The 22,869-nt window shown below is 40.6% G+C and overlaps 2 protein-coding genes across 2 annotated transcripts; both read left to right on the top strand.

Annotated features, from left to right (window-relative positions):
• The first annotated feature begins 2,227 nt into the window (after window positions 1-2,227).
• LOC126617630 (uncharacterized) lies at window positions 2,228-3,626 on the top strand. The gene has a single exon (XM_050285651.1). The coding sequence runs from the start codon at window positions 2,322-2,324 to the stop codon at window positions 3,393-3,395; it is 1,074 nt and encodes a 357-aa protein (XP_050141608.1). The 5' UTR covers window positions 2,228-2,321; the 3' UTR covers window positions 3,396-3,626.
• A 1,779-nt stretch (window positions 3,627-5,405) lies between these two features.
• LOC126618106 (E3 ubiquitin-protein ligase SIRP1-like) lies at window positions 5,406-6,477 on the top strand. Its single transcript, XM_050286203.1, has 2 exons — window positions 5,406-5,787; window positions 5,873-6,477. Exons 1-2 carry the CDS (start codon window positions 5,406-5,408, stop codon window positions 6,475-6,477), a joined length of 987 nt encoding a protein of 328 aa, XP_050142160.1.
• Window positions 6,478-22,869: the final 16,392 nt, after the last annotated feature.

Here is a 22,869-nt window from a genome sequence, read left to right as displayed (position 1 = left end):
ACTAGGATATTGGACCTTTAAGGTTGATTTTATGTTGATTCCAAAGGTTATTGAAGATTTTACTTGATAAAGTTTGTGTTGTATCTATAGGGATCAGCTTAGTTATACTATTCTCTCTTCTTATTTTTCATTGAAATTTTCTTCTTCTTTCTTCTTCTTTTTTGTTTGTGACATTCATGTTTCTTCCCTCTTCTACAATCAATAAGCCAGTATCCGCCTCTTCGGGAAACCTATCAGCGAGTGCTGAGTTTATCCACTGCCTCAAACTCAATTCTTCAGCAAACATTTCATCTGTTACTCCTTTGACGTTAAGCACAAGCTCTTACATCTCTGTTCTGTTAGATAAAATAAGCTGCATCAGAAGACATTTTGATACATTAACATAACTCATAACACAGGTGTGATTGCAGACATACAAGTTTAGGTTAGGTGATCTCACCTCTTTCACATTTTTGATGTTTTGATGTAAATATCTTTCCGTAAGTGTCCTGTTCGACTTTTATGAAGCCCTGAGCAGCAAGAACTGCAGAGATATGCATTATGCTCCCATCCTAGTTTGTTACTAGGTTAAGATGTGTTAAACGTTACTTGTGGACCAAGCAATGTAACTGATCTCAAAGACAACCGTACCTTGTAACAGACTCAGTTGTTTTGTCAAGCAGGTAATCGACGATAGGTTTTTGGGTTTGTATTGGTCCTGTTTTCACCAAGAGTTCTGCAAAAATAGTCAAGGCGGTGATTGAAACCTCACCAAGAGTTCTTACTTGAATGGTGAAGTAAATTTAGTTTCGACTTGGTAACATAGGATCTAAAGTTTTTTTTCATACGTCTTTGGAACGAAAGTGATGTCTAATTCCACTAATTGCAACTGGAAGGTAACCGATCCTATCCCTTCAAATTAAAGTTAGTATGCAGGCATGCAGTTTCCGTTGCTTGTCACATTAAGCTGGGTGGTTAAACTTCACTACTTGCACTAAATAGACCGGCAGAAACTGAAGGATCCAACTTAGAGAAGGGGGGAGGTAATACCACCATTGTACGGTGGGAGTTTAAGTGTTGAGTGAGGCATGCATCAACTGTGGGTGTCACTCAAGTGTAAAGGGTATAGATGTGGTTAAAGCCAAAGTCAACATGAGAATCTATTATGAAATGGTCAAAAATCAAACTCTAATAGTTGAACAGATCAAAATCAAATAATCAACTGCATGTTCATCAAACATTAACGATATATAACTAAGATACTAACGATAAAGAGAAAATGGTATTGACATAGCAATCAAATTCCTAAAATATACTAAAAACCCGTTTATTTCAGAAACTAAGATTTGAAAAAAAATGATCATTCCGCCCAATTTCTAACAAAATAAGATGGTAAGTAAGTGATGCTTAACAATAAGGGATAATATTTGGAGTGTATTCAACTTTTGGTTTTGTCCAATAATATTTTAACATTTATTTTATCGTTTTAAAAAATAATGGACATGTTATTTAATTTTTCTTGAATTTTAGAAACAAATAAAGGTTCTTTTCACAACAAAAAAAAAGAAAAAAAGGAAAAAGAAAAAAAAAGATGTTTGTTTAAACATCGACAAAATTCGAGTCATGCTGTATAAAAGAACTTAACTCTTCTCCACCACTATAATAAAGGGAACTTTAACGAAAAGCACCCGGTACTGTTCACTTTAACGAAAAACCACATTTTTACACTAAAAAGTCAATCCTGGTACTATTCACTTTACCCTTTATTTTGTCCTTATCATTAAAACTCAAAGTTTTCAAGCCCTTTTCATTAGTTTTCCTTATAATAAATGGTCTCTTGTGAATCAAAAAGTGAGTACATAACTCACCATTGAGTTATAGAATTTAGCTTAAGAGTAAACTGTAACAATGGTCCCTCAATTTTAATCAAATTTGAGTAATGGTCCTTCAACTAAAAATCTATTATCATTGGTCCCTCAACTCATCAAAATATGTAGCTATGGTCATTTTCGTCAACTTGGTCAGAATTTAGTCAAAATGAGTTATGTTGGAAGGACCATTCCTATAATTGGATTAAAGTTGAGGGATCATTGCTCCAATTAGGTTAAAGTTAAGGGACAATTTCGTCATTTGGATTAAAGTTGAGGAACTAATGGTAATAAATTTTTAGTTAAGGGATCATAGCTGCACATTTTGATGAGTTAAGGGATCAAAGATAACGAATTTTTAATTGAGAGAATTAAATTAAAGTTCCGCAATCATTGCAACCATTTCCTCCCCAGCTAAATATTCCGTATACATCGCGAAGACGGAGAACCTGCAAATCTCTGAGAGCGACAGATATGCAAGCTTTCAATTCCAACAACGACGGTGACTATGAAGTTTTTGTCACGGTAGAGAATACAGTTATCCCACTTGACGAGTCGCCTCCGACTCCGCTTCCGCTTCCTCGGATCACGATTCTTTTCAACGTGGTCATAAGCTACAATGTCGATTCGGATATCACCGGGCCGATCAGAGCCTACAATGCAAGGCTCCGACTTGATCACCCTTTTCACTCCTTCACATCCTGTCCACGAGATGCTGTATCCAACATGATCGCCGCCATGCAAATCCCCTTCCCGTTAGATCGTCTCCGGTGGAAAACGCAGAGTTTTGGCGGGAGCACCGAGCCATTAGAGAGCGTGGAAGCCATGATAAGCAAAATAGTTAATGGGGTCGATGCCATGGTGAGTGATGGGAAGCTGGGCATAATTGTTACAATAGAGAAGGAGATTAAAATGGTTGCACACCAAGTGTTTGATGAAATGCAGATGTTGGAAGTTCAGGCCAGGGAACTGCGGGATGAGTTGGAATCAGAAATACTGGGCAACCATCAGGACAATCGTGCATTGCTTGCGATTTACGATGATGGACTTCAACTTCCACAAGAGGGTTGGGCCGGGCAACTGCGTGAAGAGTGGGGATCCGCGGTATCACGGCTTAATCACATTAGTGTTATGCTTTCTGCTGACGATATGCATGGATTGGAGGGTGCTATAGAAACCCTATTAGGACTTCGGGATAGTGTGATAAGAACCTGTGCGAAAATGCGCCTAGTCTTGGCCTTGTTGCGGCAAAATACAAGGGATAGCGATGATAGGTTGTTGACAGAAGCGGTTATGAGGGAGTCATTAGATCAGGCTGTGTTCAGGCCAATGCCTGCAACCAAAGCATCGGTCGACGCCTTGAACAAGTTTGTGTTTGATGGTTCGAGTTGTGATCAGTTGTGCGTGGTTTGCTTGGAAAAGATGTTGAGTGGGGATCAAGTCACTTGCTTGCCGTGCTCTCATATTTTTCACGGAGACTGTATCATACAGTGGCTCAACTCGGGTCACACCTGCCCTGTTTGTAGATTCAGATTTCCGACAAACTGATGACCGGCACAGGTATATCGGATTTTAAGAGTGCCATTAAACTTTGAATTTTACTTTATAACAGTTTGCTTAAGAACATTTCGGAAAATGTCTAGCGGGAAGCTATATTGTGGCAGTTCAAATTTGGTTCCATTGGGCATCATTTTTCAACAAATATACTCTGGCGTACATATCTTTTTCAGTGTTTGTAAACTTCAGTTTCATCTTTGTAATTGAAAGAAATTAACTTCAGTTCCAGTTAGCATCCTTAGCGGAGCCCGAACATTAGGACATTTAGCTTGTTGAAACCGAAAATTAGTCATCCACTTCCTACGGCAAATTAGAAATCCTAGTCCCTAAAAGGAAACTAATTCGTTCATCCTAATCGTAGAAGAGTAAGACACTGACGAGCTTATATATGAGTTTACTAAGGCTAAATCATGAGTTTAGCCGATATGAAGAGAATATGACTTTCCCAGATGCTCTTGTACATCTACAAGGCACGTCCTTGGACCAATTTGGCCTTGTTTATGCAATCAGGATGTGCCCATTTGATATGATACATAGACGGTACACAGCTTCTTTACCACAGACTGGGTGGACTCTGTTGCATTTTCTGCATCTACGAGACTCCACCGTGCAAACCTCCTTTCAAGATTCATCTCTCTCTTGAAGAGCTCAAGTAAGAAACTCCCAAAGGTGGTTGTTGATGCAAACACAAAGGATTAAGAAGCGGTATCCGCTTTTGTTAAAAAAAATGTGTTCTTGTTAGGATTTGTAGACACAAATGGAGGCTCATTGACAGACAATAAACGAACTGAGACGATTACAGAATCTAAGATTGAGGACTTCGTCGAGATGGAAAAGATATATCTACAGGACCAACTGAAGGGGATAAAGCAAAATCTTATGACTCAAACGACACGAGGTTAGTGAACGACGACAAAAGGTTGATGAACGACGACAAGAACTTGATAGAAACGACGAGTAATTGAAGAATTGAAGGAGAAGCAACAACAATATTTGAGGAATTCGTGCGTAAAGATATCTCAGAAGTCAGAGCAGCAACCATTCAATTGTTAGTTTGGCATTGTTGTTGTCGCAGTTAAAATTTAAGTATTTGAATTCTTTTTCTTTTTCCTTACTATGAATTAGGATTATGGGAGGGAAAATTTCACACATTACAAAACAAAAACGCACGGCTGCAACTCTGAAATGAAGCCTGTACACAGTCCATGAAAAATCGCATGGCTGCAACTAGCATTTAAAATTTCGACGTGGCCAATATTTTCATGGAAATATCCAAAAAGTAAAAAAATATATATATATGGAGGCGGGGGAAGTCTAAACTTCATTTCATATTGTGTAAGTCCTTAAGTTTAGTCTAAAATCGACATATATCATCAATATTTCTATTACATTTTTTAAATATCGAAAAAACTCTTATATTTCGTCCAATATAATGTTTGATACTCCTTAAAGTTACATTTTAAATTTCCATCATTTACATAAAGCAACCGATATAGATATTTGATATATCCGTCGATATTTTCACAAATTTGCATATCGATCTTTCTACTGATACCGATATTTTCAACATCGGCTGCAACCTTAATTTCAACATGAAACAGTTATTCATCTACCTTCTCTCTCGACTTTTACTTCAATATTTCTCCATTAACTTCTGCATAGTTGACACCAGATTCATACGATAATTTTGGGTTGTCACTTTCTAATTAATATTTCCCACCGATTTCACTGTTTACTGCCCCAAATTGGCACACCCAATTTCCTAAAGGGATTTGGAAACCAGAAATATAAAGAAACCCTAAAATTAAACTAATTCTAAAACCTACTTGTCTTAGGTTTTTATTAATCAAGGCAAATAAGAAATCGCCGACACTCAATTTCCTAAAAGAAAACTAATTTCTAACCCTAGTAGGAGTGAGACTTCACTCAGCGATATATCACTATAAATACAATAATAAAGGCCACAAGCCGCAGCTTCACCTAATTCAAAGAAAACGTACCATGCAGTCATTCAATCCCAACCACGACCACGGCGACGACTACAACATAGTTGTGACGGTAGACAACTCAGGCCACCCAGATGATCACTTGCTTTCAAAGTTTCCTCAAGTCTCATTTTCTTGGGAGGTTTTCCAAAGCTACCATGTCACTGGCACCACCAGTTCGATTCGAGACCCGGTCGCAACACTAACATTCGATATACACTTGTTACCATCTCAGGACATCGTATCGAATATGTTACGTAACATACAGATCCCGTTCCCGTTGGATAGGCTACGATGGAAGACATGGCGTGGTGTTAAACACACTGATGATAAGCCATTGAACGACGTTAATGACATGCCTTTGCCATTGGATAAGCCACGATGGAAGAAGGGACGTGGTTAAACACACTGATGATCCACCAAACGGAGTTGATGATTTGATCAGCAACATATGTCACTCCGTTAAGGATATGCTTGTTGCAGGACGCAAGAAGCTGGTCGTGAGGATCAAGATTGAGAAGCAGATTAGTACGTCAAATCAACAATATGATACGATTAACATAAGAAGAGACCTCGAACACAAATTAAAGGATTTCCTTTCTGTGCTTTCGCGTTCAGGTTTGCTACAACAGCCACGTGACGAGGTGCACAGCCAAGCTTCGATGAGATCCGCTATGGCGTATTGGAATGAAATTAAGTCACGCGCAGCCGCTGCAGGGTTGATCAATGATATTAACAGTGCCAGTACTAGTCACAGAGGAAATTATGGAGTAGAGGATGTTAATGCATTACTGCTAGAGATAAGTATCGTGATGGAGGCTGCATCAGGTGAATATCAATCGTCACAGTCTAGGCCTAAGCCGGCGAGCAAGGTGTTCGTTGAGGCCTTGGACGCGTTTAAAATAACCGATGGAGTAAATCATGTTACGAATGCTGAATTATATGTGGTTTGCTTGGAGAAGATTTTGAGTGGGGAAGAAGTTACGCCCTTGCCATGCTCTCATATGTTTCATGCAAAATGTGTTGTTCAATGGTTCAAATCCGGTCATACGTGCCCTGTGTGTAGGTTCGAGTGTCCGACTGATTGACGTGGGTTCTAAATTTAATTATCGTAAGCAAGATTTCTCTGTATTATTTTCTATATAAAGTCGGACTAGTGTTCGAAATTATACCATTATATCCTTAAATATTTCGAAAACTTGCATAAAATCTCGATGCGTGTATTGACTTTGATCCATTTGCTCTTTGTTTGATAACAAATTAATTATATAATAATAATAATAATAATAATAATAATTAAGGACAAATTTAGAAGTTCGATGGCACACTTGCTTCTTGTAGCAATAACTTACGCATGAAAGGTGACGATATATTTATACATATTTATAGTTTGACTAGGCTAATCCTTCGTAACTTTTCATTTCTTTTCATTCGCTTCAAGTTTCCGTACTTTCTGTTTTTCTTCAACAATATTATGCCGATTTGGATTAAAAAAAACTTGTGTCTGGAAGACAATGTAAATTGGGGCATGGCCTGAGTACTAGATACCTTCTTTGTGTGCATTGCTTTACAAGCAAGGCACAATCTATTCCGTATCCTGCCAAAGCCTTAGTCGGCATTGTTCCCTTCTCAAAACCCAAATTTTCTCTTCAGCCTGGCTATGACACCGAGAGCAAATCTTCTACTCATTTTTTGTGTAGCCTCTCCGTGGTCCTCTTGATTAAAACGTGTAATTTTATAATTACAAAGTTTAAAAAAAAATTAAGTTGATAAAGACATATAGTATTAAATTGGCTTTTTAGCCAAAATGATTTTTGAGATTTGCATAACTCCTCATTTTGGGCCATTTAGTACTACGGTCTAGTGATATTCCTCTTCACTTATAAGTGAGGAGCCTTAGGTTCGATTCTCGTCAAAGATGAATTTGAACCAAATTTTAAAAATTATTATAACTTTTAAAAGTTTTTACTAACTTTTCTGTTTTTAGCCATTTGATCAAATTTTAAGGGCCCAGATCACTTGATCCCTTGGCTTTGGAGGGAAAGATTCGGAGATGATCTCTTTCCTATTTTCACAAACAAAAAGTGCATGATAACCCTTTTTTTTGTCAAATATAGATTTTGTTAGAATAGATGTTAGATTAGCGACTGACTGAGTTCAAACCCATGCCGTCATGTAAGGGTTCAACATCTTTCCATCACTGTGGTAAAAGGCCACTTGCAGTGCATAATAACTTTTTAGAATGCCAATAATAACACCTAAAATAAAATTAGCATATGGGCACACACAAAATGTGTGTGAAATTTTTTCATTGCTGTTTTTAAAACGGAAGGAGAGAGAAAGAGAGTGAGAAAGAACTTGGGAGAGAAGTGGGAGAGCTTTATTTTTTTATTTTTTATTTTTTAATTAGATATATGTTAAAATCACATGAAGGTGAGATTTTGAAAAAAAAAATTTGGTTGTGTGAAATTACATTACTACTCATATTTCTTATTTATGGTCAATTTTAATTAGAATGTTAGAATGATAATTTCATAGAATTTTAGTTGACAATGAGGTTCTATTAATATGTAGTTTAGATAAATATAAAACTTTGTCTAATCAAAGACCAATACAGAGCGAGGGAAAAGGATCCTCGCCATATCTTTTTCCTAGGAATCTGTTGACCCTAGAAACTACCAAGCCTACATGGCACGCAAGCCAAGTAACTAATGAGCTAACTACGTCATTCGGTTGTATGTGGACGTGCCAACTCATCAGCTAAGCTCGGTTGATGAGTAAAATATGTTGATGTTGCGTCAGATACGCTGTTGACTTCTCGATCTTACGATTGCGGCCAAGGAAGGAATATGTCTCGACCTTCGGGTTCTAGAGCCTGAAGACAAGGTTGCTAGTTCTACGAAGTTCACAAATCGTCGGTGTTGGATTCAATCACGGTGATTATATTTGTAAGAGTATAAGCACGCTGAATCGACACCAGACTATATGGACACAAGTATTCAAAGCAGATGTACGTCTTAATCGTAAATGTGGTTCAGCCGTCGGAATGCCGAACTCTAAATCCAACTTGTGAGTATCCAATTGTAAAACAACTCGACGTTCAATGCTCCGAGTCTAATGATTCGTAACACCTCACTTCGCCGATAAGGCTCGTGAGATGACCTTTGCCAATAAGGATTCGAAAACCCTTCTCGACCGAGACTTGGATAGATAACTGGTCGGCCTTGATGCAATGTTGTTTATCTAAACTGAAGGTGCTTTGCGGTCAACCGATTCTACGGCAGTAATGCTGTTTATCCAAACTGAAGATGTTCGCTGGTTGCCTTCACAATGCTGTTTATCTAAATTGAAGATGTGTTGGCGGAAAGGAAAATAAAAAAATCTCAAGGTTGTTAAGAGGTTTCGCGTAGAGCAAGAGTTTGAGCAGGGCAGTTTGTATGTTGAGTTGGAGACCTTCGAATGACGCACCCCCTCCTATTTATAGCAGTCAATCTCCTCTTGGTCGAAGCAGAATTATACTCGGATTTTGATTCTTTATCCTAATCTAACCAAGCTTCGGTCAATTCTACCTCCACTAGGACTCTGAAACAAACTCCTTAGCTGACCACCTTCACTTCTCAAATCTCAGCATCCTTATTCCATTAAGACTCCTTATCATACTAGGACTCGACCCATTCACTCTTATCCAAATTAATCATTTTTACAATAAGACACGACCGCCCTGACTGGGCAACCCATAACCCCTGGCCGGCCCATAGTATTTTCGAAAAAGCTTTGGACCAAACATAAACCTATGCTCGGCCTAATAATGTTTTTTTGGGCCCAAACATTGCCCCTTCATTTATGAGGTTTTCGACTTAGAACTCCTTAGCCGAGTTTCGACCTTGAAGAAGTGAACCCTAGGTATCTCTAAAGGATAATGAAAAGTTTCCAATATTCCATCCATCAGGCGCATTTATGAAACACAATCGCACGGTCCTAATCTTGTCAAACATCCTGCCACGTGGCATCTTCTGGGTACATTTTTCCTCTAATGATGACACTTGAAACGTGCATGCAAACGCTAAACATCACTTTGTCATTAACTCTGCAGCTACACATACCCATGCCACCTTGAACCACGAACTGTTAGGTTATCGAATTATCCTTTCAACATCAAAACCGCCGCCACACGTTACCACGTCACCTCAATTCCCAAGTTCTCCGGTCTCTTCACACGGGTTTCCCGAATATCATGACGATTGAGAAAACTGACTGCTTGATTTTACCATTTCTTTTCAAAATCGAATGATTGACCTCCTTCTAAAACTCTTATAAATACCCAAAATCCTTCATTTTCCCATTTACACTCTCAGAACTCTCAAACCTTTTATTCCCAGATCAACCTGCAAAAACTCATTTCCAACCAGAAAATTTCCTTTAAGTCCAAAACTACTTCAAGCTCTCAGCAATGACGTCCAACACCTTCATCTCCAAACTTTCCGACGAATGTGCCATGTGCTGAGACTTTATCGACTGGAGTGCCATAAAAAACCTACGATTCGAAGGTGACTCGAGCGCTTCTCACCAGATCCTGGGACCACTCTTTAAAGACAATGTCCCAGCGTCCATTACCAACCTCCTCAAGACAACTACCCGGCACCTTTGTTTCAAGGATATGACTAGTCGAAGTGGGAATTGACCAAACCCCAAAGAACCTAGCCTTCCATAACCGTGACCTGGGTAGCGTAGGTTGAGAGGATAGAGAAGTTCTTCAATAAAGAATGGAAGGTTCTTGGTATTTATGATGCCATCAAGCTCTCGACCATCAAGATTGCCATGGATAAAAAACTTCTCATGGCGGTTCTAGGTTTTTGGTGCTCAGCCACCAATACGATGGTCCTTCTACTCGGCCATATTGGCCCTACTATTCTCGACATCTCAACCATCCTCGGGATCTCCCTTTCAAATCTCTCGATTGACATCTCCATTTCTGAGTGTCCCTCCAACCTCCTCCAACCTCGACCTCAAAATGCTTTTCGATGAACGCATGGTCGAGTCGTTGAGGAAGAAAAATCAAGAGCCATTGAAATAAGAAGTTCAAAAGTTTCACAAGAACTTCTTCAACTAAAACACCCTTATTCAACACTTCATTGGCCGATGGGAAGAAAACCTTAAGAAGGGAGAACACAAAGCCTTCCTTTTCTACTGGTACAACAAATGAATTTGTTGTACCAAGTCAAATAAATGTTTGGTCGAGAACATGCCGGTCGCTGAGGCGTTAGTCAATGGTCATGTCCTGGCTCTTAGCTCGACTATCCTTGCCAACCTCACATTCTGCCTAGCCGAGGCGACGGTCAACATGATTAACCCCCACCAGACTGGCCCAATCTGGGTCTTTCAACTTTGGTTGCAAGTTTATTTTGCCATCCTCAGGCCAGAAGTCCCCAACTTCAGACCCACTGAAGCATTAGGCCTGCAATTGAGCTCTAGACCCACTCCTCCTCACTCGGCCGAAGAAGTTTTTAAATTTTTTTCGCCCTAAAAGACCTTTCTGATAACGAGTTTTTGATCTGCTTTCATCAAGAATACCCTTTTCCATCAAGCTCTCATCTTCGTCCTGGAATGAAGTCGACGACGCTGTCCTCCGAAAAAGCTGGGGACTGTTTGTGTTGATGCCCGACCTTTTCCTCGAATGTAATGCCAAACGTGCAAGTTGGGAAGTTTACTATCCCCATTTCACTGCATGGCAACTTGGCTACCTCCAAGGCTACCCACTGCCTCTATTTACCTCCCGTTCTCTCCTGAGCCGATGATGCTTCTCTAGTTCTTCAGAAAGAGAATGCAAGGAGGCCAAGCAAGAATTTTAAGAAAGATGCAAGAATTTCCACCTTCGGCCGAACATCCTAAAGACATTCAATACTGCCACCTTTGTTGAATGGTGGGCCGTATATACCCAAGACTTTTTGGGCGCATCGGTCGAAAACGTTATCAAGAAAACTTTTAGTGACAGCCATAAAAAGACTTTTGCCCCGATCCCTAAAGAAACAGCTCAAGGTATTTGTTTGTATCTATCATTTCACTTTAGTCATTTGTTCAAACTTACTGTTTTAATTTGAGCTTCTTCAGGTAGTCATGCGGACGCAGCAGCTACGGTCGTGAGCAAGAAAAAGCTGGCCCATTTGCTAAAGAAAAATGTGACCGCCTCACTGATTTACCGAGCAAATGGTCTCGCCCAGAGGCCGAAACAGCTAGCGATGCTCCCCATCCTAAAAAACATGTCCAGAAGTTGGCGAGAAAAGGGGAACAGGAGATTCATGTCATCTCTAGCTAGACTATAGGAACCACCGTTGAGTCTCATCGCGCTCATATCATTCGTGCCTTGATGAATATGCAAACGAAACCCCCCACTGGTCAAGTTCCTGAGGTTTGTCCTGTTGAACAAGTTGTGGTCGAGCCGATTGTTGATCTGGTGGTCAAGAAACCCTCAGCTCTAGGGTCGACCGTTGCTCCCGTCTTGAAGGAAAATGCCACCTTGGCAGAGAAAACTCTCTCCCCAAATCCAAAAACAAAAACAACGGTCGTTCTGAAGGAAGAGGTATGACTATGTTGTTAGTAACTTTTACTTCCACTAGATTCTGAATCCAAAACTATTCTTATTTCAAGATGACGACAGCGAAGAATTACTGCTAACGAGTCGCCATCGACCAACTACTCTTCCTACCAACAATCATCCACATGTGGTTGAGGCGACTGACCAGGTTGAACCTCCTGTAGCCGACCATGGAAAAAAGCCCCTTGTCAAACCTGAAGTGGCGGCAGAGACACCAATCTATCCGCAAGATTAGGACCTTGGCATCCTCATCAAGAAGTTACTTTGGCTTTTGTAAGGCTTGATCCATTTCTTTCGTTGATTTTACTATAACAAGTCTGAATCGAGAATAATATTAAATGTCAGGTGCCCGATTATTCATTTCACCGAAAATTCTATGCGTCGAAGGGTGTTATCTATATTTCATGGCCACCTTAGTGGCCATCGAACGTAGATAACCTTCATCGACCGCTTGAATTGAGAAGTTGTCTTAAATACTGGGCTTAGCCATTAAGATCTCTAAGTTCGAGCAATAAACCAGAGGACATGGCCGAAGTTTCCTCCCAGCAGGTCTAAAGCAAATTCTTTCTGTTATATTCTTTACAATTTTCCTTTCGTCTAAAACATTTTCATATGCAGCCTTCATGGGAAGTTGGGCTCGATGTTCTCCTTTCAAATATTGCGGGAGTAGCTGGATCATCTACTACGTCGGCCAAGCCTTCGACAACCGAGGTCGATTCCAATTCCTTCGCCAAGTTGCAAGAACTCATATCCCTTTCTGCTTCACAAATCCTTCAATGTAACGACCTTAACTCCATAGGAAAGTGCCTGAACGTTTTTGCAGCTAGTGGTCTGCTGAGTACCGAGAATGTCATCCATCTATCCGATATCTTGAAGTGGACTCGGTAGTTCTTTATTACTTTTGAACTGGCTTTCTGGGCTGAAAACGACCTAAAGGCTGCCACGACCTCTCACAAAGCCAGTCGGCCAAAGGTAGAGGCCATTAAAGCAAAGAAAACGTAGTTGGCCGACTTTGATCATCAAATCGTCGAGCTGCAACGTCAAATTGCCGAACTTCAACGGCAAAGGTTGGCCGTTGCTTCGGACCTCGAAAAGAATTTTGAAGCAAATAAGGTTTAACGAACGGACTTCGCAGCTGGCGCAAGGCAGATCCAGTAATTTCAGCTTAATAGAAGGACAAGGCAAGCCAAAGTCACCATGGGTGAAGTAAGGTGGTTAGTGATGTGGTAAGAACTAACACACAAATTAAACCCTTTTTAGACAGTTGTAACATGAGCAAATAGGGATCATTCTAGACGGGGATTAGGAGGGCTGCTAATCTACACAAATTAAACTTTAAATCACTAAAATAGACTCAAAAATAGAAAACTAAACTTAACTACTCAAAATAAGCTAAATTGACTCAAAACACACAATCTAAGTTAAATTGACTCGAAACAAGAACTAAAGGAATGTTTGGACAAAAAATTAAACTAAAAAGACTCAGAATACTAAATTGGGGGTTGTTTGGACGAAATTTAAAACTAAAACTAAGTAACTTGCAAAAAACAAACTAATTGATATGAAATCGGGGTGAATAAAGGGATGAATGGCAAGCTAGAGGGTCATTCTCCACATATGACATATATGCATACAAATCGATTTCTAGTTATTTTTCCTACAAACCATGAATGACAATGCCCCAAGTTAACCATAAACTGCACAAATTAACCATCATATTTTCCTAAATTCATTAAATTAGACTCAGCGACACAACCAAATTATTCTTATCAAGTTCCCTACATGAACTGCATAATAGAGATACATATCAAAGATCATTAAGTTCTGTGAAAATCATAAGCATTGACATGGTATTCGTAACTATGAACTGCATGATACTCCTGCCAGGAATTTACTTAACACAATCGTGACTTGCAACATTCACTACTTGTAAATATAAGTTCATAACTATTAGGTGAAACTCCCTTATATTTTCGCATCAAATCCCTGCATGCAAACTAAGTATGCAACCTTAATCAACACACAAGAACAAGTTATCAATCAAACAGATAAGTAAATTGCATTCACGATTTATGAAACAATAACTGGATGTAAACAATTCATATCACACATATGTTCATGGCTTTGAATTATCCTTTAGCTAAAACGAAATTAATTCCACATGTTTGCAATTAAACAAAGACAATTAAAATTAAACATTGAAAACAAAAGATAGAATACACCTAGAAACGCTCAAACAATCCAAAGGTTTTGAATGGCAGGCACGGCTCCAAGCTTCTTCTTCTCATCCCTTGCAAAGTTGTGGCACTATGTATATATTTTTATCTCTGAATTTCTCTCTAACAACTCTCCCCTGAATTTTGCGGCAAGGGTGTATTTATAGGGGTAGGGCACGACACAAAGTTGTAAAGGAGAATGATTAGTAGTTAGCATTGTTTTAGGACTCCTAGAAATCAGATAAGAGGTGGTTTAATATGAAAATGAGTCCTCCTTGCAATTGGAATTAGGATAAGATTAGGATAGGATAAGATAAAAGAAGGTTAGTTTGGATAATGTTGGATAAGATAAGGTTGGTTAAGATAATGTTCCTACTTTTTAGCTGATTCCTTATCCTCCAAGTCTTGATTTGATTTCTCCAGATTTGTAGCACATTCCTAGCCTCTTTAAACTTCAAAAACGTCCATCCATTATGCTTCATTCATATGTTGTCCATTCCAAGCCCAAAACTGCTTTAAAATGCTCCAAATTGCCTTTTCTTGCCACTTTTGCCATTTGGACCTAAAAACACACAAAAATAGCTTAAATCATTATAACAAACAGAAACTAACTCACTAAATGCAAAGAAACAAGATAATAAAGTCGCATAAATATGCTCCTATCAGTTGGAACTGAAGGCCGCTCTTGAAGCCTTCCTTCCTTCAACCCCTTAGGATTTTGGTCTTTAGGAATCTTTTGTAACTTCACTTGTACATCCCTTTGCAAAATCAATGAAATGATCTTTTATTTTCACATCTCCCAAGTGACTGGATAGTATTTTTTTTTAAAATTTCCCATTGATTGACAACTTGCGAATTAAACCAGTTCGATCCTTGAGGTCGTATGCCCCCTTGCCGAGAACTTTGTGAACGATGAGCGGTCCTTCCCAATTCGACGACCATTTGCCGAACTTGGGGTCATTAATTCCTACGGGCAACACAGTTTGCCAAACCAACTTGCCCTCTCCGAATGTTTTTTGTCTGACTCACTGATTATAAGCTCGCTCGGCAATCTTTTTCTGTGCCACCAATAAATTATAAGCATCAAGCTGATTTTCTTCCAAATCTTCTAACTCTTGTCTCATGGCCTGACTGTACTCGGCACTGAACAAAATACTTTGTTCAATCACTCGTAACGAGTTTATACTTAGCTCGACTGGTAACATAGCATCGTGGCCATAGGTTAACGCGTCTGGAGTCGTTCCAGTGGCCATCGGGGTGAAGTTCGATAAGCCCATAATGCTTCGTTTAACTTTAAATGCCACATACCAGGCCTTTCTTTTACCATTGTCTCGAGAATACCAATTAAAACCTTATTACTTGCTTCGGCCTGTTTGTTCGCCTGCGGGTAATTAGTGTAAACTACTCGAGTCAAATTTTTAGATTTGCCGTATACTCCTGAAACCTACCAGATGTAAAGATCATACCCTTATCTGTTATGATTGTTTCTGGTACGCCGAATCTAGTCATGATGTTTCTTCTACAAAATTATAGACTTCTTTAGATGTTAACTCGGCATATGACTTGGCTTCGACCCATTTGGTGAAGTAATTTGTTGCAACAAGTATCCACACATTCTTTGCTAACTCAGAAGATGGTGCAATTTTGCTGATTACATCCATGGCTCATCCCTTGAACGACCATGGTTTAGTGACCGAATTGAGCAATTTGGGCAGAACTCTCTGTATAGGCCCATGAATTTGACATTGTACACATCCCTTTGCGTACTCAATACAATCCTTCAGAATGCTCGGCCAGAAATAGTCGTGTTGCCGAAGCAACCAACGCATCTTTCATCTAGATTGATGAGCCTCGCAAATACCTTTATGGACCTCTGTGATTGCTTGAGTAGCCTCCTGAGGGCCAAGGCATAACAATAATAGACCGTCCTCACCCCTTCGGTACAATTCATTTTGGTACATTACATAATTCGTGGAGTAAACCCTTGTCTTACGGTCGTGTTTGCCATTGGGATTGTCAAGATATCGTATAATTGACTTTCTCCAGTCATCTGGCATTACTTCGACTGCGCAAACCTTTATAGGGTCCTTCCATTCTAACAACGATGGTAATGACATGACTCGTGTATGGATCACGTAATCATATTGGAGAACTTGTTGATTAACAAATGACGGGTATGCTCGTCGTGTCACAAGTATTTCTCGACCTAGTTTGCCCTCTAGGAGTTGTGCTCCAGAGGTTATTTGAGCTAATTTTTCAGCATTAGTGTTTCGAACCCGTGAAATGTGTTTGAAGGTAAAGTCGTCGAAAGACTCGGCCAAATAGTTAGCAACCATGTGATATGGTGCCAGAGTACAACTCATGCAACGAAAAGTCCCATTAAGTTGGTTAATCACAAGTTCGAAATCACCAAGAATAAGGACTCGAGTTGCCCGCAAATCGTGAAGGACACTAAGGCCGATAAGGAGGCCTTCGTATTCGGCTTGATTATTTGTGCACTTTAACTCAAGCTTGAGAGAAAAATACCAGCGGTTGTGATTGGGGGATTGAATAACGATCCCAACGCCAGCTGAGATGGAAGTACTAGAGCCATCAAAGTACATTGTCCAGTAATTGTCACATGTTTGCAACATGCCGATTTCCACGTCATTGCCCCCAAAATCATATAGTGAAGGATGTTGGGCCAAGAAATCGGCCAACGCTTGGCCTTTAACAACTTTTTAGGGCACATACTGCAAACTGAATTAGGACAACGCCATTGTCCATTTTCCAATTCAGCCTTTTACTATCGGCTGAGTAAGCATGTAATGAATGACATCGATTTTGGTGATAACCTGAGTGACCGACGGGAGCATGTAATGCCTGAGTTTTGATGCGGCGAAAAATAAGGTTAGGCAAAGCTTCTCGACGGCGGAATAATTAATCTCTGGTAGGTTGAGATTTCGGCTAAGATAAAAAAATTGCATGTTCGTGCCCAACATCATTGTCTTGTGCAAGAAGGCATTAGATAGACTCCTCGGCCGCGGAGATGTATGGCTTGAGAGGTTTGCCACGTCGTGGTGGGACCAAGACGTGTAAAGTTGTGAGGGAGACCTTAATTTGTGTGAACACCTTTTGATGTTCGACACGTCATTCAAAGATGTCAATATCCTTAAGTTTCAAGAGCGTGTAGAAAGCTTTCATTTTTCCTGCCGAGTTGGCAATGAATCGGCGGAGAAAGTTAATCTTGCCGAGCAACTACTGTAGTTGTTTCTTGGTAGTCGAGGGTGGAACGTTGATGATTGATCATGCCTTATTCTCGTCCACCTCAATGCCACGATGATGTATAAGGAATCCTAAGAAATTGGCGGCTGATACACCGAAAGCACATTTGGCCAGATTTATTTTAAGGATATGGTGGCGCATATACAAGAAAGCATGTCGAAGATCGTTTAGATGTGTCTGCCGATGCTCTGATTTGATTACAACATCATCAATGTAGACTTCAACGGTGGCACCAATCAAATCATGGAATATAGTATTTGTATGTGTCGGGTGCCCCCGGACAACGAAAAGCAATCTTATGAACATCGGCCTCGGCGATGAAAATTTAGTTATAACCAGCATATCCATCCATAAAGGATAAGATCTCATGGTTTTCTGTAGCATCGATTAACAAATCTAAAATTAGCATTGGATATTCATCTTTAGGAGTTGCTAGATTCAAATTACGGAAATCAATACAGATACGTAGGGCACCACTTTTCTTTAATACTGGGACAATGTTCGCCAACCATTCGACGTATCGAGCTGTCCGAATAAACCCAGATTTTAAAAGTCAAACAAGTTTATCCTTTATGCCGAGTTATACTTCGATGGAGAATCATCGAGGTGGTTGGCGAAATGGTTTGCAACCAGGTTTGATGTGTAATTCATGTTCAACCAACGTTCGATCCAATCCAGGCATCTCATGGTAACTCCAAGCAAAACAATCCTTAAATTCTTTAAGCAAATTACAAAGCTTAGTTTTTACATGTTGGGGTAACGAAGTACTAATGAACAAAGGTCGTGGGTCTTTACCCGTTCTAACATTTATTACCTCTAGAGGATCCTTGACTTGAGGTTGATTATCCTCGAGCTCGGCTGGTGCAGCCTAAACTTTGTTTAGTGAAATCACTGGGCCATTGTCTCATTCGACCAAAATACTAACTAAGTTGACGCTCAAATTTGGTTGTTCGGAGATAACACACCAATGGGCCCATAGTCGTTCCATGGTAGATAAAACCACGACACGTTGTTTGTCCTAGCAATTTTCAGACATTAGTATCTGCGATCAGATCGGCCAATCCAAGCCTCGTCGAATCTTGATGGACAGTCTCGGCGCCTACCTCGATTGCTTTCTATACCGAAATTCAAGTCGGTCGTCCTTCCTCGTTCAACCCTGTAGGGTAATATAATCGACGTGATCATCGTAATACCATGCTTGAATCATATTGGCTTCAAAAGGTTGATTATCGGCAGGATGCACCACAATGGATTTACAGTCCCAAAAAATGAGAACCTGATATAGTGAAAAGTGAATGCAGTTTATTTGATGGATCCAATCCCGACTAAGCAATGCATTGTACTTGGTCTTGGAGTCAACGATAAAGAATGCGGTCATGTGATTGCGACCTGCAACGCTTACCTCCAAATGAAGCATTTCTTTGGTCTTAGACTTGTCACCGATAAAGTTATTCATGGTTATTCCTAATGGGATAAGTTCATCGTTGGACCGTCGTAGTGCCTTCATGACGGATACTGGCATGATATTGACCATAGCCCCACAATCAACGAAGATTTTAGAGATTGGATAACCTTCGATGTGAGCCGTGACATACAACCACTTCAAACGTTGAAAATTAACCGAAGAAAAGTGGGGAAACAGTATGGCCAGAGCTGCTTTAAGTTTGTCAGCTTTACTAGCTTGCCCATCTTCTTCAATAGTGATGAAATCAACTTGTGTTGCTTCCTCGGCAACTACAACCCCATCCAAGGAATTTGGTTAGGGTGTAGTTGGTTGAAATTCAGCAAGTAGGACATAGACCATGTTGATTTCCATATCGTCGAAGACTGAAGGGCCCATCGGGTCTTGGTCATCGTCCACTGGGTTATCGAGTATGGTATCATGCTTTGGAGCTTCTTTGACCTGATCATCTTTTGCCTCATTGAGTACCTACTCATATGGTGTGTCAACTCAACCTGTTTCATTCTGGCTGTCATCTTCGAGCTCGGTCGTTGTTGGGGCTTAGTTTTGTCCTTGCAGAGCTTTACGGGCTCGTTCTTCATAGGCGATTCGAACGTCCCTTGTGTCTAAGTAGGCATCCAAATATGCCACATGATCCTTCTCATTAGCCGTAAGGCTGAAAAGACATACGACTGAGAAAACTTCAAAATGATGTCATAAGTACTCAAAGTCTTCAAAAAAGAAAGGGAGCTCGGCGATGTCTATGTTCGTGTACGGGTCGACCTTGAAGCCAAAGACCTGAGCTTTACATATATGCTGGAACCTGGCCTTCATTGATGGGTCAGTAGTTTTCTGAATAATCTGTTCAACATCAAGGCAAGTGAATGCCAGGTCAAGGGCTTCTTACGACGCCTTGGGTAGGCCGTATAAGTCATTGGCAGAATGTGTCTTGTGAAATTCTCGCATGTATTTCAAAGATTCTCATAGGAATGGAGGATGTAAATTCCATCGGACTTTTGTTAACAGCTCTCGCTAGGGTAGTGGGGGAAACTTGATTTCGGCTTCTTGTCTGAAATGCTCAAAAAGAGCTTTCATCTCCCCGGGCCAAATGAGGAGTTTGATGCACTTCTCGGATTCATCGATGATGGTTTCAAAGTCGCGATCAATTACCTTTTTCCCTTGAAGTAATTTGGCCATGATTATTGGGGTTTGTTGATCATTTATGCTGCCTGCTGCTTCTTTCGGCTGCCATTTGGTAGCCGAAGTAGCTTGTGCTACCTGTCGTCGAGCCATGCAGTCTATCCACTAGTGTCAATGTTTCTGAGATTTGGATAATGCAATATACACGCCAGTAGGAGAATTGTAACTATACCAACATTGGTCGCGTGGCTCATGTGGCTTAAAGGTTTTCTGATTCACCGATGAACTCGAGCTACTGGAGTTACGTGAATAATAATCCTCATCATAAAATGGCGTGTTGAAATCAAGACACCGTCTGGCTGAGGGGGGGCGTCCGTTCGTGCTTGATAGCTGAGTCTATCAAACAACTTATGGCGCTGGCCTCCGCCAAGTTCATTTGAAGGTGTTGCCGCGGCCTTGGATGGTTGTCTTGGTGTTTGAGCCTGAGGTAGTTTCTCATTTGGCTCGATTAGGACGACGCATGATTTAAAACAGCTACACAAAACCATCGATCCCTCAGTTTCCTCTGCACTAGCATCTGACATGGATCCACTATGGCCAATCCCGAAAACTCTGTTGGTGGCTCGTTTGAAAATAGATCAATCTTGAGTCACGCCCGAGAGTTCTACTTTGGGACGTGTCGTATTGCAACAAACTCGACCTTCCTTTCCTTTTGTTTTTGGATAAATGAGCATCTACCATGCCAACTGTCGCCGAAGGGAAGGGATCAACGTCAACAATCATTTTTTTCTTAGGAAATTTTAGCTTGCCTTTATCAATCCAGCTTTGAATAGCATCCTGGAACACGGTGCAGTTGTTTGTGGTATGCTTATTCCAGTTATGGTACTTACAATAAGTTTTGTCTTTCAGCTCTTTGGCCTTATGAATGTTATGTCCTCGCCGAAGTTTGATGATCTTTGCCAGCAACAACTAGTGGAAAATTGCATCGGCCTTGGTGATGTCGAAAGTGTAAACTTTTGATGCTTTATTTATCTCTTCAGGGACCGAGCGAGTTTTAGTATCCTTATAATTAATTTGAGCCAATGCCTTGTATACATATGGCTTATCTATCATTATCTCGGCCACGTTCACATTGGCGTATTGGGAATCTTCGCCCTCAGCCGATGCGTAGCTAACCGTAGGATTCTTGTAAATTGTTCCCCGGGATAGGGACTTCGAGATCTTTTTTTCTCAGAGTAAATAATCATATTGCTCGACGTGCTGGGCCAGCTCGTACATATCTCGGAAGTTTTCCCCCAAGAATTTATTTTTATATTCCATATCCAAGCCGTTCAGAGCGATTCTGACAAATTCAACTTCGAGGAAAGGTACTCGGCACCAATTTCTAGCCGACTTAAACCTCGTTAAGTATTCTATTAGCTACTCGTCAAATGCTTGAGCCATCCTGGCCAGTGATGAAACTGACATTTCCATCCCTGGCCGATAGAATTGTTCATGGAACTTTTCGACCAGTTCCTCCCAACTTTGGATGAAGTTAAGCGGGAGGTTGATGTACCAAGCAAATGCTGAACCTGTTAGTAAGAAGTTGAATAGTCGCAGTTTATGGAAGTCGCTATTAACATCTCCGCATTGTGCAGTAAACTGAGCCACATGTTCTAACGAAGATAGGGACGACTCGCGAGTAAAAAGGCTGAAGTCGGGGATCTTAAAGCCTTTAGGATATTCAAACCTTTCCATATAAGCCGGATATGAATGGATGAATTTCGGGAACTTCGGCCCTTTTTTCAATGCCGAGTCGATCATCATTTGGACCTCGATCATATTGACAGATGTTGTTTTCTTTCTCGGGTCGGATCCATCTGATCTACTGCTCGATCCTCCTTTTTTTTCCAATTCAATTATTTTGAGCCAAGAAGATCCTGTTTCGACTTGTGGCGAATTACTCCTAAATGGAAATTGTTGAAGCTGACCAACGGGTCCATCTTCGAAGGCTTTACTGACCAATAGCTCACACAATCTGGTATATATGTCACCATTACTTCGTATCACATCGAGCAAACTGTTCATTTTTTTGCTGACTGACTGTTCAATCTGTCGAGATTGCTCATCAAGTCATCTTCGAAGAAACAACCTAGTCGGGGGATCAAAGCGTTCACCACCATCTTCATCCCAGTCTTCCATTATCCCTTCAATTAAAATGCCTGTGGTTTTGTCGGGCATTTCTGTGTTGCAAGGCTAACCGCCGAGGCAAACTTCCCTCTCCGATGTGTTGCACTTGTAGCCTCAGGTGTCGCAGTGACAAGAGGATTTTGTACCTGTGACAAATCTTGTCCGGGGCCCTGAACTGGTAAGTCGGTCGTTGACTTTCCCATGACTGTTTTCTTTTTTACTGACCGTGTCTTAATGGTCATGAACTCCAAAGTTTTAGCACTTGGTCCCATTGGGCGTGCCAAAATGTTGACCCTAAAAACTACCAAGCTTACGTGGCGGGCAGACCGAGTAACTAATTAGCTAATTACGTCATTCGGTTTTATGCAGGCGTGCCAACTCCTCGGCCGAGAAGTAAAATATGTTGATGTTGCGTCGGATGCGCTGATAACTTCTCGATCTTGTGATTGCGGTCGAGGAATGAACACGTCTCGACCTTCGGGTTCTAGAGCTTGAAGACAAGGCTGCTAGTTCTACGAAGTTTACAAATCGTCGGTGTCGGATTCGGTCATTGTGATTATATTTGTAAGAGTATAAACACGCTGAATCGACACCAGACTATATGGACATAAGTATTCAAAGCAGATGTACATCTTAATCGTAAATGTGGTTCGGTCGT

The sequence above is a fragment of the Malus sylvestris genome, chromosome 4 (genome assembly GCF_916048215.2).
Source record: "Malus sylvestris chromosome 4, drMalSylv7.2, whole genome shotgun sequence".
Lineage (NCBI taxonomy): Eukaryota > Viridiplantae > Streptophyta > Magnoliopsida > Rosales > Rosaceae > Malus > Malus sylvestris.
Note: the sequence above shows the minus strand (reverse complement) of the source record. Positions and strands in the feature narration are given on the sequence as shown.